The 16,661-nt window shown below is 42.9% G+C and overlaps 2 protein-coding genes across 2 annotated transcripts in view; one reads left to right on the plus strand and one right to left on the minus strand.

The window, feature by feature from the left end:
- Window positions 1-5,414, plus strand: part of PPTC7 (protein phosphatase targeting COQ7) — a 36,410-nt gene extending 30,996 nt beyond the window's left edge. The window contains exons 5-6 of the mRNA XM_079149620.1: window positions 1,186-1,315; window positions 2,473-5,414. Of these exons, the coding sequence (XP_079005746.1) occupies window positions 1,186-1,315; window positions 2,473-2,531 (189 nt within the window). The 3' untranslated portion in view covers window positions 2,532-5,414. The remainder of the gene's footprint in view (window positions 1-1,185; window positions 1,316-2,472) is intronic.
- RAD9B (RAD9 checkpoint clamp component B) overlaps window positions 3,776-16,661 on the minus strand; it is a 34,307-nt gene continuing 21,421 nt past the window's right edge. The window contains 6 exon segments of the mRNA XM_079149665.1: window positions 3,776-8,204; window positions 13,504-13,619; window positions 13,622-13,746; window positions 15,297-15,419; window positions 16,047-16,111; window positions 16,200-16,306. Coding sequence (XP_079005791.1) covers window positions 8,079-8,204; window positions 13,504-13,619; window positions 13,622-13,746; window positions 15,297-15,419; window positions 16,047-16,111; window positions 16,200-16,306 — 662 coding nt within the window. The 3' untranslated portion in view covers window positions 3,776-8,078.

The following is a 16,661-nucleotide window of genomic DNA, read 5'->3' on the forward strand; positions in this document are numbered from 1 at the left end:
TCTTATAACACACCCAGCAGGAGGTGAAACTGGAAAAGACAAGAAATAGCCCTCCCAGAGCCAGCCAAGGAAAGCAGGCAGCTAGGAGCCTTGATGTGACCTGAGCTCAGCAGTAATGGACAGTTCAGACTTCTCCCACATAGAGGGGACAAGGAGAAAATTAGGCTGCCCCTGTTTTCCTGGCTTTGCAAAACTTCTGGGAAAAATGTGTCTTTTCTAAGTCCTTACCTCTATCTATTGTGACTTTGAATAAGCTTCTTGAACTATTAAGCAATAGTTTCCTCACCTATAAAATGTGGAGTAATAAAGGTCCTGTCTTACAGGGTTACAGGGACAATTAACCCAGACCAGGTAAAGGGAATCCTTAGCATCGTGCCATGTCTGTGTGTTCAGTAACTGTTAAGTGCTTACCTGTCATGGGTACTATGCAAAAACCACATTGGAGCTTAGGTTCTAGTAGGCGAATGTTGGTGGTAAATAGTAATGATGCACAGCAGGATAAGGGAATGGAGAGGTCACTCCTTGATAAATCGGTCAGGAAAATCCTCTTGGGGGATGGAGCATTGAAACTGAGGCCTGTTATTACTATTAGACTGAAATGTGTTAGCTCTTTGAATGTTAAAGCTGAAAGGACCTTGTTTTCCCATCCCAATTTTGCAGGTTGGGAAGTTGAAACAGTAAGGACAAGGGTGTGGCTCAAGGTCACACAGCTAGACAGGCATCTTTCATCATGATGTAAAACCGTAAAGATATTTTCAGTGGGACACTTGGTGACTCTTACTTGGAGAGCAAACTGCAGTTGGCTGGGCTGCATTCTCAAGCAAGGGAGACTTTTGAAGTCATCATGAAAATGCTATCAGAATCCACCTTTTCAGTCCATCCCATTTTAACAAGAATACCTTAAGAGTTTCAAATAGGGACATAAAAATGGAAAGTCAAACTTGAGGGCCAGAGACCATCCCAGCCAAGGTCTTTGTGAGAGGTGTGCAGGGAGCACCAGTGGGCTCAGCATGTTGCTCAAGGCACCACGTTTACTGTCTTCTCTTAACTAGAATAAAACTTAAATGGTAGAAGATTAGATAGATGTTACTATCTTAAAAAGTGACGTCTATAAGAAGCATACTTGCATGCAGAAATCATATGAGGTGTTGTGGTAAAAATAACTCCCTTATCCTTTCATCTCAGAACTCAAATTATGAGAGTATACAACAGACTGCAAGGAGCATTGCTGAGCAAGCTCACGAGCTGGCCTATGACCCAAATTATATGTCACCTTTCGCACAGTTTGCATGTGACAACGGATTGAATGTGAGAGGTAAGCATTCTTTGGGAACATCATAAGGACTAACTGGGACAGAGTAGAGTGGAGTTTCTGGCTGTGGGTGAGACTGTGTCACTGTCCTCCCCTAGCTGTGAGCCTGTGCCTTTGAGCAAGGTTAGGAGGGCACAAGCAAGGGCATGTCCCGTGTCCTCCCACTGGGTGCCCTTCAGGGCAGAACTTTGTTGGCTACAGAGACAAGCGGAACCTGAAGCCCTTTATTGCCACCACTGCACTGCTTGGACCTGAGCCCTAGAGGCTCGGAGCTCTGCCTAGAGGGCCTGCACATTCCAGCAGTTTAACATTCTGCCCTTCACGTGTCTGACATTTCTCTTCTCCCTTCCTCTGGCTCTGTGGGACTCGTTGACAGCATTTGCCTGCCAAATTGCCACAGCAGATTTTGAAAAGGGAAGCAATGTGAAACTGCCCTTGACTGAAGAGTCCTCCTGTCTGCATGTTGTGACTTTGGGAACAGGCCAGTCTCGGAGCTGGGTCTAGGCGACATGTTGGTGCTAGCATATCAGAGTAGTGGAGTTGGTCAGGCTCTCACTGATATAATATTATGACATGTAGAGCGTTTCTTAGCCCTCCAGGAAATATTAAAATAGAAAAAAGAAAAAAAAAAACCCACATGCCATAGCAGTTTGGCAGATTAGAATACAAGGCTATTCCTAGTTTCAAAACACTGGGTATGTTTGTCCAAATTAGGATAGTGGTAGAAGCATGTAACTTTCTCGTCAGGCTGAAGTTACCGTAACAGATTTTGTCTTTACTGTGATGATGTAAACAGAAGATGTGGTGGCCATTTTTTTCTGTGAGGGGGTTTTTGATTAGCCAACTGGCCTGAAATGCAAGCATTTGTCTCTTAATACTTTTTTGGGGTGGGGGGTGTACCAGGGATTGAACCCAGGGGCACTGAGCCACACATCCCCAGCTCTATTTTTTATTTAGAGACCGTGTCTCACTGAGTTGTTTAGGGCCTTGCTAAGTGGCTGAGGCTGGCTTTGAACTCACGATCCTCCTGCCTCAGCCTCCCAGGCTGCTGGAATCACAGGCATGTGCCATGGCACCCAACTCTAGTGTTTATGTAGGCCCATGGTTTTGACTGACTTTTCTTTTTAAAATGTACTGATAGGTTTTCATTCTTGTTTTAGGTGGAAAGCCAGATGACATCACCGTCCTTCTTTCCATAGTGGCCGAGTATACAGACTGACTCGCTGAGCTGTCGACTCCTGCCTTTCCTTTCATTGTCCCAATTTCCCTGCCATGTGTGCTGATCCTGCTGGCAGGACCACGTTTCTTTGCCACTGATCTCAACGGCCAGTGATGTAAGCCTTTTGCCTGTCTTTTTGAGACCCGTTGAGATCTTTGTTGAGAACCACTACTGTCATTCATTAGCTCGTATCTGCTGGCAACAGTTGAAGAGAAGCAAGATTTGAAGATCAGCCTTCATTCCCGAGGAGGTTTTCAAAGCCTATTACTTTTCAAAAGCAGTTGAAGTATTGAGAATGGGTAATGTTGGTACAGCAAATTCAAAATTACAATGTGTTAAAGGGATTTTAAGTCTAACAAGTCATAAATAATGATATGTCTGATAGAAAACATACATTATTCATCAAAAGAAATGTTACATGTTTTCCACAGGCATCGTCTTTGTTATGATGATTGGGTGTGGCTTTATGTTTTCATTATAAACTCCTGTTTTCCAGGAGCTTATAAGTATGATCTGGGTTATAAGATCTTGGTCCCAGGAGCTTTTTTGTTACAAACTGAAAGAAAAAAAAAGTAATTGTAGTTCTATGGATGCAAATATTTTGTGCTTTTTAAAAGATGCTTAATTGTGTTCCCATGATTTAAAGTTTTGGCAGTTTATTGATTAATCCAAATCACAGGCTGGTTGCCTGACCTACTGGGGGAGGGGGGCATCCTTACCAAAATTCTCTAATGGAAATTCTACTCAAGATTGTAAAAGTCCTCAAAGCCCAGAAACTTAATGTTATGGCCGGAATTCCCCCGCTGTCTGCAAGGTGCCCTGGGTGGCCTCTCTGGCCCCAGGCCTGACAGGTTGAGAATGGACAACTGTAGCTGGGTTTTTGCTGGCTGTGACAGTCGTGCTGCCCGGGGAGCCCTCGGACCTTCCCCTCGGAGCCTTGCTTTTCTAGAGCATGCACCAAATCACCGCGTCCACGAGGCAAGAGCACGTGTGCAGTGGCAGCAGCACAGAAACCCCAGGGAAGACTCCTGGTGATGATCTGACTTTTGCAATCGCCCCAAACTGAAGTGTAGGGGTTTCTGAATCAAGCTTAATGTTTACAGTTTCTGAATAGCCATTTTGCAGTGTATAGTTTCCTTATAAAAACTACCCCGAATTTGGTTTCCCATTACCTGCAGGCTCAAACTTATTTTTAAGGTTTATGTACAAGTTGACTGCTGTAAAGATATATATTTTTGGGTCAGTTTTTCCTTCATTAACTTGGTGGTAGAAAAATATATATACTTAGAACTCCTTAAATTAAAGCCATGTTTTATATATATGTCAGGTAACGTTGGTGTATAGATGAGAATGCAATTAAACCTGACGAGAATCTACTTGAGGAGAACACAGAAAGTCTTTTCTCTAGAGGAGATACTGACTCCCTGGTTTATTGCATTAAAACTTGTGTTTGAGGTTACCTCAACTTGTTTTAAAAGATTTTGTTTTGTGAATTTGTACTGTATATTTGAGTAACTGTCAAGCTTTTGTTTTATTTAAAATTGTTTAACATGTACCATGTACATGTCATTACTATATTCAATGCATCATGCTTGTAACAGGCATTTCATTTATAATAAGAATGAGTTATTCATTTGTAAGCCGTTCAATAATTTATCTACTATTCCTAAATTGGCATAATGTTAGATACCTATCTTGAATCACCTTTAATTACATGTCAGAATGCCTTAACTGCCCTAACTTGACAAAACAGAATTCTTTGGTAGAGGAGATAGAGGGCGGGTGGGATGTGGAGGGAGACTGTTTAAATAAGAAGAAATTGTCATGCTCTGCTAGAGTATGGACGCATATGTGGCAAGCGGGGTATTTATTTTGCACAAACTCTTTGCAGTCTCTGGGTATTTAAAAAGTAAAGAAAGTTGCATCCTGAAGGGTTGGTTAAAAGGAACACATTCAAACTAGGACTGATGACTTCAACTCTTTTGTCTGAGTTTGTAATTACTTTTGGTCAGAGGTATGTAGCCTTATGATCTGGATATATTTTGCATTAATTTTCCAATGCCTCCACTTAATTACTGGTAGGAGCAGTACTGGTCAGGTTGTTGGCTTTCCTCTGCTCTCATTTAACCCCTCAAACAATCTTTGTAAAGCTAGACTGGTGGTGTTTTACACAACTTGTTTAATCAGCTTACTGTTTTTGAGAAATGATTGTTAGAAATTGACAAATGTGGTTGGTCCAGTGACACTGAAAATAATGGGGCAAGAATTGAGTTTCATGGTGGAATTGACTTTGGACCTGGCCTGTAGTTTAGTGCATAAATACTCTTGTTTTCTTCTTTCCCCTGTCCCTTTTGTGTCATGCACTGTGTTTTATGACTGCTTGGGGTCAGGTTGAGTGCTGCTTAGCAAGCAACTCTCCTCCTCTCACTGGTCAGAGGCTGCGTTGGACCCAGAATAGAATTTTCCAAGTCATATACCTGCGCTTCAGGGGTGTGACTGAGCTATACCACTTGGGTCTAATTCTGAAACTGATGTGTGTGTTAATTGTATTTCAAATCAAGCAGTGTAAACACACACACACACACACATTTGCCTCATGTAGTGGACTTTTATAACAAAAGAGAAAATTTGGGTTTCTAATTTACAAGTGGCAAATTATTTATCCCTCTCTGGATGCACCAAAGACCAGTAAAGTTTATAGCTTTTCCATCTATATTTATAAAGCAATACTGTATTATAAAAATCAATATTTTTATCACATGCTTGAAATTTTTATTTTGTTCTGTTTTAAAATGTGCACTCAACATATCAGAACCTTATTTCTTCCTGTGAACTTAAGCTGCCTGCGCACAGAAAACGAACTTTTTTTTTTTTTTTTTTTTTTTTTAAACCAAATAGAGATGAAGAAAATAAGAGTCCATAGGCTCTTAAAAACTGGAAGAAGAAATGAGGGGGGAAAAAAGTTGTCCCAAATTACTGTACTCACTTGACATTGTTGATGGGTACTAACTCACAAACAAATCCATTCCAGGTGTGCGTGTCTGGGGGTTGGGCTGTGTCTAGAGTAGAAGAAACTCGGTTTTGAGCCTTGCAGATGGGAGAGAGTTCTCTCCTGTCAGCTGCATTTGTTCTGGATAGAGAGTAGCCCGAAGATGGAAACCACCTTCAGTACCACCAACCTACTACATCAAGTAACAAGGCAGGAATTGTGAGGATTTGCTGAGTCAGTTTTGAGTGTTTTGGAGATAGTCAGCGAGATTGGCTAGAACTGTGAATGTTTGTACCTTTGGATAAGTTCATGGTTCCTTGTCACCTTAATACCAGCTATCTTTGATAGAAGCTACAAAATTCAGTTGGAAACTGAATCACATTTTTGCACTTAACGAATTTTACAATACCAGAAAAACCAAAATCTGCTTATGAAACACAATACAAAGCAGAAAACATTTGGATTCTATTTGTTAAAAGAAAACTGAACTTCTCAACTAAAAAGTGTCCACGTCAGAATTTAACTGTTAGGTAGTTTGTGGCAAAGATGGCTAAATAATGAAGCAAATTTGAATCTGTGTATACTAATAAGCTGCTTTTTTCTGTTGAGACTATCATTCTTTGTCTTACCCAAGAGGCAATTACCTGAATTGGATGTCTGAAATATAACTTATGCAGGAATAGTTCTGTAAATACATTTAAATAAACTGTAAAGATATTTAATAAATATAGTATTTATACTAAACTGTACGCCTTTTGTTTTGAATGGTAACTAAACAAGGTACCAGCCCTGGACATTGTTATTGGTCTTCTTCAAGCTCTCCATTTCCAAGGCTCCTAGTCAGCCTGGCAGTGAACCTGCACTTCATGTCTGTGCATTTTTGTCCTTTACTGCTTTAACTGCCATAGGTCTGTCTCACCAGCTTTTTCATTACATCCCTCCAAACTCATCAAAATGGACTCATAACCGAATGTGAATTACAGAGGTTTTCTCTGATGAGGCTTTGCACCTTCCAATTGGTACAGAGTGAAACTACCAAAAAAAAAAAAAAAAAAAAAACCTGGTGTACTTATTCTTAGCACACTATCAAAGTTCTAAAACCCAAAGTGTTTACAGCTGAGCGGTGTAGCCACCCTTTGCAGACCATGCTGCATCCAGGCTGCTACCAAGGCTAAGGCCTTCACAATATGCCCCCTGCCTACTTCAGTGAGGGAATTGGAAACTCCATCCCCAGCAAGCAGCCCACAGGGTTACTCTTGGGTGCAAAAGTTCTCTGTAGTTACCTGCATTTGTTAGGAACATAAATTCAGTGTTAAAAATTGGTGTAAGCAGAAGACACATAAATCTTTAGCCTACTTTTTTGAGAAAGGATGTAGTTGAAAATATGTGGGCATTGCCAGTTTCCACAAAAAGCTTGGTGAAAGCCCATTTTCATTCACTGAGAAACATCTTGGGATGAACTTGAGTTTTTATTAGGTTATTGTGGGTAGCTATGACTCATTACTAAGCTGCAGGAGCCAAACACATTCTGGTTTCAGTTAGAACTTTGTTCACAGTTCTGAAGCATACTAACCCACTCAGCCACCTTTTCAAATTCCTCACAAAATCTAAAACAATTGCTTGCCAGGTGACACTTCTTCCTGTTGATGGTTTCCCAAAGACAGCAGTGAGGTGTTACAGAGGCTCATTCCTGGGGTTGTCACGGACTGCAAACAGGCCTGGGAGGAGAGGTGCACACCATATTACCTAACAGTGTTTTTGTGCCAGATTTTTTAGTCTGTTTATGCAGGTAAGAAGCTAATTAAAGGGCAAAAGAAGAGACACATTTGTCTCCCACATTCCACTCCAAACCCAGGCTCTCTTAGGTGGGGGCTGCTGCACTATTTTAGATAATACAGAAATATTTGACATCACTTCCATTCAATTATTTTCCTGTATAACATAACATAACAAAAAATCGTCTGAAAATCAGAACAATTGAAGGCTATGAAATAAAATCTTACCAAATACAAAAAAATTCCAAAAAGTGAGAACGATTTTTTTTTTCTAGGAGTAACTTTAAAATCTTGGAATATTTTTTAGGGGCTAGGGATTTAGCTCAGTTGGTAGAGTGCTTGCCTTGCAAGCACAAGGCCCTGGGTTCAATCCCCAGCACTGCAAAAAAAATAATTTTTAAAAATGAACAAAACGATGTCATTAGAAAAGACTGCATAACTGCAGTTTCTAAGAGTACCAAACTCCAAATGTTTACAAATATAAAATACCTGACTGCTAGTCACAAAACTCAAGACATCCTGATGCACTTCAGTTAGCTTCTGAGGGTTTACCGTGAAGAACCGGCAGGAAACAAAGACTCTAGAATGAGCGCGCACTGAGCTGGAGAACTAAGGGGCTCTCCCTGCTCGCAGGCAGCATAATGGGTTTAAAGCACGTGTGTACACATGACAAGCAGCTAGACGTGGTTGTTGTGTGCGATGCTGTCATTCAGAAGAGCAGAGGCCCCTCCTCCATTCCCATATCTATTGCACACTCGGTAGGAAGACAGCCATCATTAAGCACTAGAATGAGACACTGCCATTAATCACATCCTCTTCACTGTCACTTGCTATTGCCAGACTGTCCAAAGGGTGGTTGGAGTGTTCTTGCTGGTCAGAAGAAACTGCTCCAAAGAACATGCAAGAAAACTAGAGAGAGAGAGAGAAGAAAAAAAAAAATGCAGTTTATTCCAAAGTGAAAGTTTGCCCAGTTAGTGCTCCAGGTGATGGCCCTTGCATAACGCCACCAATGTGGTCTTCCTATCTGTTGGTGCTGGCTCCTGGGATATCATTATCGACCCACCTAGTTCTAAAACCAGACCCTTCCCTGATGTCAGAGGCCCAAGACAATCTTCAGTTTGGTCAGCGATCTGCCACTGGCCTCCCCGCTGGACGCCATCAGAACTCTGGGGCTGAGCCAGACCTTCGGCAGGCCATGTGAACTGAGCCATCTCCTCTCATTTTCCTGCTCCTCAGCCCTGTCTTCAGAAAGCCTCTGACCCCACCACTCCACAGACTTCAAATTGTGATCACCAAACATGGCCACATCCTTAAAGTTGGTGCCTGTTTCCTGCCTTCTTCCAGTCGGTGGTCCCTCACTGCCTTCCTGTGTGACCCAGCCCTTTGCCCAACCTTCAGCCCAGGACTCCCTCCCACACTTAGCACAACTGGCATTTGGGACCTGATGATTCTTAGTCGCAGGGGCGGCTGTCCTGCATGGGAGGATGCTGGCCTCTCTGACTCGATGCCAATAGCACCCCCTTCCCAAAAGGCCCCAGACTTGGCCCAAGGTCCCCTGGGGGACAAGGCCACCCCTGGTGAAGAATCACCACCTTAAATGCCGGCAGCCCTCAGTCCATGTCATGTACACTCGTGACTGAAATGCCCATCTGCGTGCCAGGGAGTCAGTTTGAACTGACGTCCACACATCCTCCTGCCTGCTTGACGGCCACCACTCACCACACTCAAGCCTCGAACCGGTCCTTCAAACCTCAGTCACTGCCCCCATCTCTCCCTTTTCCCTCAACCCCTGTGGCCAACCCACACCCAGTTGGGAGCATTGCCTCCTGAGTGAGCTGTCTCCCTCGCCACTCTCTCCACCCCTCATCTGAGGGTCTCCAACTGAGACTGTTCGTGCCTGGCCACGCCCCACGGTTCACGTGGCTAAGGTCTCCTGTGAACACAGCATGGTCAGCCCTCCCTGCTAAAGCCCTTCAAAGACTAAGTACCAAGGTACTTTGCGTGACTGTTTTCAATCCACAGGACTCTTCCAGCACAATCTGGCCATCACCAATTGCTGTGGCTTCACCTTGAGCTGTTGTCTCCCTCTGGCAAGCTGCTCCCCCACTACAGAAGCCATGCTTCAGTTTCTTAAAACCAGAATGCCCCCTCCAGTTGCAGGGCCTTTGCACATGCCCCATAAAACTCACTTCCTTATCCCTTCCAGCTCAGGTTAAGCACCAGTTTCAAAGGGAGGACCCCCTGGCCGCCTGGAGTAAGCTGTTTAGCACCTTAAATCTCAAAGCACCCTAAACTTTTCCTTCACTGAACTTAGCTTTTTAAAAATTTCCCTGTGTTCAGGCCATGTGACTTTTATATCTATGTCCTAGTCCCTATTCCCTATGCCCTCTTTAGTCTCTAAACAAGTTTATTTTGCTCACCACAGTATCCCTCGCATGACTCTCCAGGACACCAGCCTTCAGTAAATACAGGTGGAAGTTCATGGAATCACGAATGAGTAAGTCCTGTTCTTGGGTCATCTTCAGGTATCAGAAGATGGGGATGCTCTTTGTCAGGTGGCAGTTCTGACAGCAGTGTGGACTCCTCACTCCAGATAGAAAGCTCCAGCTTAGTAAGGGTCAGTAAGGACTGATGTCTGTGACCGAGTCCTGGGTATACTGCTGCGGCCTGATATTTTTCAGACTGAGTACTTAATATTAAAGTATCAGTTGAGCCCACCTTCCCTGTAAGCAAATGTACAATGTGTACAAATGGCATCTACTTTGGAATTCAGTTACAGATACACCTTAATAATGGGTGACCACAATGAACAGAAGCCACTTTGGATGGAAAACAACAACCCAGCCTGGCAGGGCTGGTGGCAGTGATAAACCAGACAGTACCCCTGTGGACTATGCCCATGAGCCTGTGAAGATGTCATGTCACATGGCAAAGGGGATCCAAGGTGGCAGATGGCATCAGGGTTGCTCACAGCTGGCTTGGCCTAGCTGGGTGGGCCCCATGTGATCACAGAGGTCCTTCAATGAGGAAGAAGAGGACGCAGAGTGTTCAAGTGAGCAATGAGAAAGGACAGAACCATCCCCCGCTGGCCGAGAAGATGACAGGGGACCAGGAGCCCAAGAATCAGTGGCCTCTAGAAGTCGGAAAAGGCAAGAAACACTCCGAGTCTCCTGACTGGACACAGCACAACTTGCATTTGGCCCAGTGGACCCTCTAAGATGTCCCACCTTCAGAACTGCAGGATAATACATCTGTGTCATTTCATGCCCAAATCTGGTCATCTGTGGAAGGAGCAATAGGAAACTAACACACTGGCCTTGACCATAACGGCAGACAGTCTCAGTTCCCTTTGATGGCTGTAGCCTTGGTCAAGGTCAAGGTCAAGGTCCTAAGGCTGGAAATGACCTGATAGCATCTGGGACTATTGATGTGTATGGTCATGTGCATGCACCCTCAAGAATGTCGGGGTGCCCCAGGAGACTACAAAGCTTGGGTGGACTTTGGTGTTTGAGAGCTGTCTGAATCTGCCATTGGCTTCCCTTCTCCTCGGCCTTTCTCCCAGGGCTGGATAGTGGAGCTTTCCCCGTGTCTTTCAGCAAGAAACCCTGAGAGTGTCCACACAACTGGGTGCGTTAGCCTCAAATCCCATGTGAACTGGGCAAGAAAATAATTATAAAATATTTTTCAGTGTTGTGTGTGTGTGTGCATGTGTGTGTTCCCTATGTTACCGCCCCTGAGAACCGTGTATAACTCTTGCATCGAAGGAGCCACTGGTCATTGTTTAGATACAGAACTCTGTTAGAGTTAATTGTGAAAATCCCCTTTCCCCAGGGAGCACATCTAGTAGACACATGCGCTGTGTACACACACACACACACACACACACACACACACACGCACACAGTGAACTGTGGAATTTTGTGAAACCCCTAGAGAGGTTTTAAAAACTTTCTTAGGATATACCAAACCAGGTTTGAAGTGTCCAAATTACTGACTATGCATTATAAAGACAGAAATGAGTAGACTCAGGTCTGCCTTCAATGAACTCACAATCTACCTAGCAGAATAAATTAAGGAATAAAAAATACCAAAAAACCCACTTTTTTATGGATATGGTAAATTGATATCAAAGTTTAAATTAAAAACAAATTGAGGGGGGCTGGGACTGTGCCTCAGTGGTGGAGTGCTTGCCTAGCATCTGTGAGGCACTGGGTTCAATTCTCAGCACCACATATAAATAATTTTAAAAATAAAGGTCTATGGATAACTAAAAAATATTTTAAAAAGAAAGAAAGAAAACATAGCTGGAAGCTGTCATATGAAGTGTCACCTTGACACATGCAGAGACCAACAGATTAGCAGAACAAAAAGTCCAGAGATAGATTCCAATACATGAAGAATTTAATACAAAGTCAGGCATGGTGACACCTTACTCCTAGTGACTCGAGAACCTGAGGCAGAAGGATCTCACATTCAAAGCCAGCCTCAGCAACTTAGCGAAACTCTGAGAACTTAGTAAGACCCTGTCTCAAAATAAAAAATAAAAAGGGTTTGGGAATGTGACTCTGTGGTTAAGCACCCCTGGGTTCAATTTCCAGTGCCAAAAAAAAAAGAGGAAGAAAAAGAGGAGGAGGGCACAGAGGGCATATAGAAATTCTGTATACTATTTTCGCTGCTTTTCAAAAGTCTGAAATTACTTTAAAATAAAATGTTAAATAAGCCAACTAGTAGGGTGGGCCACATGGTGATAGAAAGACAAGCCTCACATGGCTCTAGCCCTGTTGGGGTCACAACCCTGCTTTCAGCATGCATGGCACACACTGATGACCAAGCAGAGATTCAGCACCGTGCCACTGTCCACACAGCCTGCTCAGTCAAATGACTGGTGCTGGCTGGAGAGGAAGCCTATCCGCCACCCTGCAGTGGTAAGCTCCAGGTGGGGCAGCGGGGAGAAAAGGAGGAAGCCAGGCGGAGGTTAGTAAGTGCCCCAGGGAAAGTCCCGAATGCCATTCCAAGGAGTTCCAGCTCAGTGCTTGGGGGCAGCGAGTGACCCACTCGTTCTGGAAGCAGCAGAGTGCTACAGGACAACGACCAGCCTCTGTGGAGCACTGGCGAGCCAATTTTACCCGTTAGCTCATTCTTCACAACTCCATTTAATGGGTACAATTATCTCCATTTTGCTGACAAAGAAGCTGAGGCAAATATCAGTAACGTGTCTAAGTGAACACAGCTATTCAGTGGCAGGAGAGAAGTTTGAGTCCAGGAACTTGAACTCTAGGGCTCTGAATCCCTGCACCTCATTGTTGGCCTAAGGGACAAACCAAATGTCTTAGCACACCATGGAAAACCAGGGCGGAGGAGAACGGGGCCACAGAGGTTGGCTGAGGCCCACAGCAGTCCAGGTGGCGCACAGTGAGGCCTGCGTCAGTCACAAGTGGGGACCGCCAGCTTCGCGGGCACCTGCATGTCCAGGCACAGAACTCCCTACTTTATTTACAGAGCCTTCGCTTCAGTATTTTAGAGAGCAGAAAGGGGCCTCATGGAGCTGACAATCCTAACATCACTTTTCCTAGTGAGGAAACTGGCAATCTTGGTGGATTTCAGGGTCTTGAAGCCCCAGGAAAATGATTTTGTGTTGTTGCCTGTGAAAAAGTAAGCACAGTACGTGTGACCAGAAGAATTACTTCTGTGACTTTAGCATATTGTTGGTATTAACACAGAGCATTCTATAGATGATCCTGATCTGTCCTTGAAAACTAGCAACCCAAGTCTCAACTTTGAATATGCTTTGTTAGAAATTACTGACTGAGAAATGTAACTATTTCTATTGATGGTCTGTAAATCAGATTTTTCTCCATCTGAGACCAGGTTCACATCTCCTCTATCAATCAACAAATAAATAATACAGGAGTCAGGGTTAGCTCAGAGGCACAGTATCACTAAGCATGTGTGAGGCCTTGGGTTCAATTTCTATTGCCAGAAGAAGAAAGAAGAAGGAGAAAGGACAAAGAAGAATGAAGAAAGAAGACGAGAAGAGAAAAGAAAAGAAAAAGGAGAGAAAAGCGAGAAAAGAAAAAAGAAAAGGAAAAGGAAAGAAAAGAAAACTAACTCACAAGCGGCTGGGGTGGCTGGGGCAGAGGGCGCAGAAGAGACTGATGGTGGAAATCCCTGGCCAAGCTGCAGTCACAGCCCCACCTCTTCCTCTTACCTTCCTGAGGTATGGAGAGCCTGGCCCCTCATCTGTGTCGCTGAGACTGCTCTCCGGTACTTCAAAGATGCTGGCTCCGTTTGCTCTCCTTGTTGGAGGGTTGCCACAGGTCCCCCTGCAGAGTTATTTGTGGGGGTCTCCCTAGAATAAAGCCTCTTGGGTGCTGTTTTTCTTGAGATACACTCTGGGGCCTGGCTGGTTCCACTTTTATCAGCCTTTGGATTTGACTGGATCAGATCTGACCTAAGGTGTTAGCAGAATTAAATGAGCTGTTTACTTTGATATATATACATACATATATTTTTGAGGGGTACTGGGAATTGAACCCAGGGGTGCTTAAGCACGGAGCCACATCCCCAGCACTTTTTATTTTCTTATTTAGAGACAGGGTCTCACTAAGTTGCTTAGAGCCTTGCTAAATTGCTGAGGCTGACTTTGAACTCACGATCGTCCCGCCTCAGCCTCCCGAGTCACTGGGGAAATATATCTTTTATATAACTAAGGGTACAATGTGAATGACAATGATAGTGCAGATTTAGGGAATGTACTGAAAAAACACAGGATTAATTGTTGAAACTTAAAATTTATAAATATGATCATTTAGAAATTCCCTTGACATCATGTTATATGTTAACAGGATCAAGTGAGAAAAACAGTTAAATAAATTACTAGAAATCTATAGGATGAAACTTCATGAGGTCATGAAAACCTGTTTGGGGGCTGGGATTGTGGCTCAGTAGTACAGCTCATGCCTAGCAAGGTGAGACACTGGGTTGGATCCTCAGCACAGCATAAAAATAAATGAATAGAGGTATTGTGTCCATCTACAACTAAAAAATAAGTCTGTACATGTTCAGTACAGATGCAGACTTTAAAATGTAAGTAAAACCTATGTTTCCAAGTCATAATCAATGATATTGGATACATACCCATGGTATATTTTCTAGAGAAAAACCAGAATACAAAAGAACACATTACATGACCCCACTCCTTTTTTATTAATTTTGTTTATTTTTGGTACTGGGTATTAAACCCAGAGGTGCTTTACCACTAAGCCACATGCCCAGCCCTTTTTAATTTTGAGACAGAATCTCTCTAAGTTGTTTAGGGCCTCACTAAGTTGCCAAGGCTGGCCTGGAACTTGTGATGCCTGCCTTGGTGTCCCTAGTTGCTGAGATTACAGGAATTCACCCCCATGCCCCGCCCAATCTTGTTTTTAAAATACAAGTATATGGAAAAGAGAAAAAAGTCTGAAAGAAAATTCAGTGAGCCAAACTGTTAACAGTAGCTATCTATCTCTGGGTGGGGCAATTACAGGTGAATACTACTTTCTTCTTTGTACTTTTCTTTATTTTCCAAATTCTCTACTGTAACTTTGTGTGACTTTACAGTGAAGTATGCCTCCCACCACAATGTTATTAAGGAAAAGAAAAATAGACAAAAGGTAAATGGTCATCCCTGGGCCTGAGAAAGAAGAGCTCTATGTAATGAATATGTACTTTCCTGCAAAACTTGACACTGAAAACTGAAAATGAATTTTGAATGATGTCAAAGATAAACCAGATGGTCCTATTAAATTCTGATCAAAAGAGAAAAAAACAAATATCAGATACAAGGTTGGTGAGGTCTCAACATTATGGTTGGGTGTGACTACAGCTCTTCCAGATTGGGACAAAATTTCTGACCTGCTGTTTCACGTCCCAGTTGTTTCCTACGTGAATGCCACTGAAGTATTTCAGAATAAGATGGCATGGCTTTCCCCGACCAGTTACAAAGTTAAAACACAGCCTTACCTTTTTTGTGTCTGGGAAAGGCACAGTGATTGTGGTGAAGAAGCCCGACTCCGGTCATCAGCTAAGGTAGCCAAAATAAAGTTAGCTTCCAGGAGCATGTCATCAATACTTAAAGCCATTGGTCTAGAAAGGTACAGTCAGAGCAAAAATAACATTTATTTTCTGGTGGTCATTAAGAACACATTAGAAGATTCTACTAATTCTGGAGTAAAAAGAAATAGTACCTATTCTTTCATGTTGAAATCTTTAATAATCTCAAATAATCATAGTCCTAAGAGCTAAAAGGACCCTTAGAATCAATTCATAAAACACATCTTAACTCAATCCCATTTAAAATTTTTGTTTTGAGGGGCTGGAGATGTAGCTCAGGGGTACAGCACTGGCCTATAACATGTGAGGCCTTGGGTACCATCTCCCAGCACCACAAATAAAATTTTTGCTCTGAAATATATAAAGTCTTGTAGTTTCCTAGGGATTTAACTCTCTTACGCCATGTATAGTTTTCTAATTAGACAATTTATTCAGAGCATGTCAAATTTATAAATGTTTCACTTTATAGAAACAATGTATCTTTCTCAATCAAGTTGCCAATTTAAAAATGCTGAGACATCTTTCAAAATTTTAGTTTGATACATGTTGCTAGTAAAGTTAAGAAATTCCTGAGGTGTGGATTCATTTCCCCACGATTCAAAGGGTTTTATTGTCTATATGTAACAAAAGAATGAAACAAAAAAGTTCAGGAGGACCTACTTTCCAGGAAAATCAAAATGAATGGATATAGGAACATGTACAGCTTCTGAAAATGTCAGCATTCCCTGAAGGAAGAGAAGAAGAAAAGCTTGAATCTTCATAAAAATCACCAGTGAAAATCTGAATTTGAATTTGACACGAATATTTGTTTACCTTCAATTCTTTGAAGCAAAATGTTATTTCTGTATCCAACCCAATCTGAAAGAAGTCAAACTCATCTGGGTCAACAGACATCTCACTGTACACAGAATTTGTCAAATCTGTTTAATGTCACAGAAAAAAAAGAAAGAATAAAATGAGTCCCAGAGGCATTTATGAAATTTTAATGTGAAAGTATAACTATAAAAGAGAGGTTAAACTAGTCACCAATTCTTTGACAGTCCTTGAGAAGTGGGTTCTACGTCTACATCCCTTCCCCTTGAATCTGGGGGTAGGGTCCTTGACTCCTTTGACCAACAGGACGGCAAAGGCAGAGACCCGAACTGGTTGCTGAGCCCAGACCTTGAGAGACTGGCAGTCTCCTCTCCCCATCTCGTGCCTGCTGACTCTTGCAACTCAGTGGCCAGGCATGAAGCACCTGCACCGTGAGGCCACCGGCCCTCAGAGCTCCCAGCA

The sequence above is a fragment of the Sciurus vulgaris genome (genome assembly GCF_902686455.1).
Source record: "Sciurus vulgaris genome assembly, chromosome: 8".
NCBI classification, from domain to species: Eukaryota; Metazoa; Chordata; class Mammalia; order Rodentia; family Sciuridae; genus Sciurus; species Sciurus vulgaris.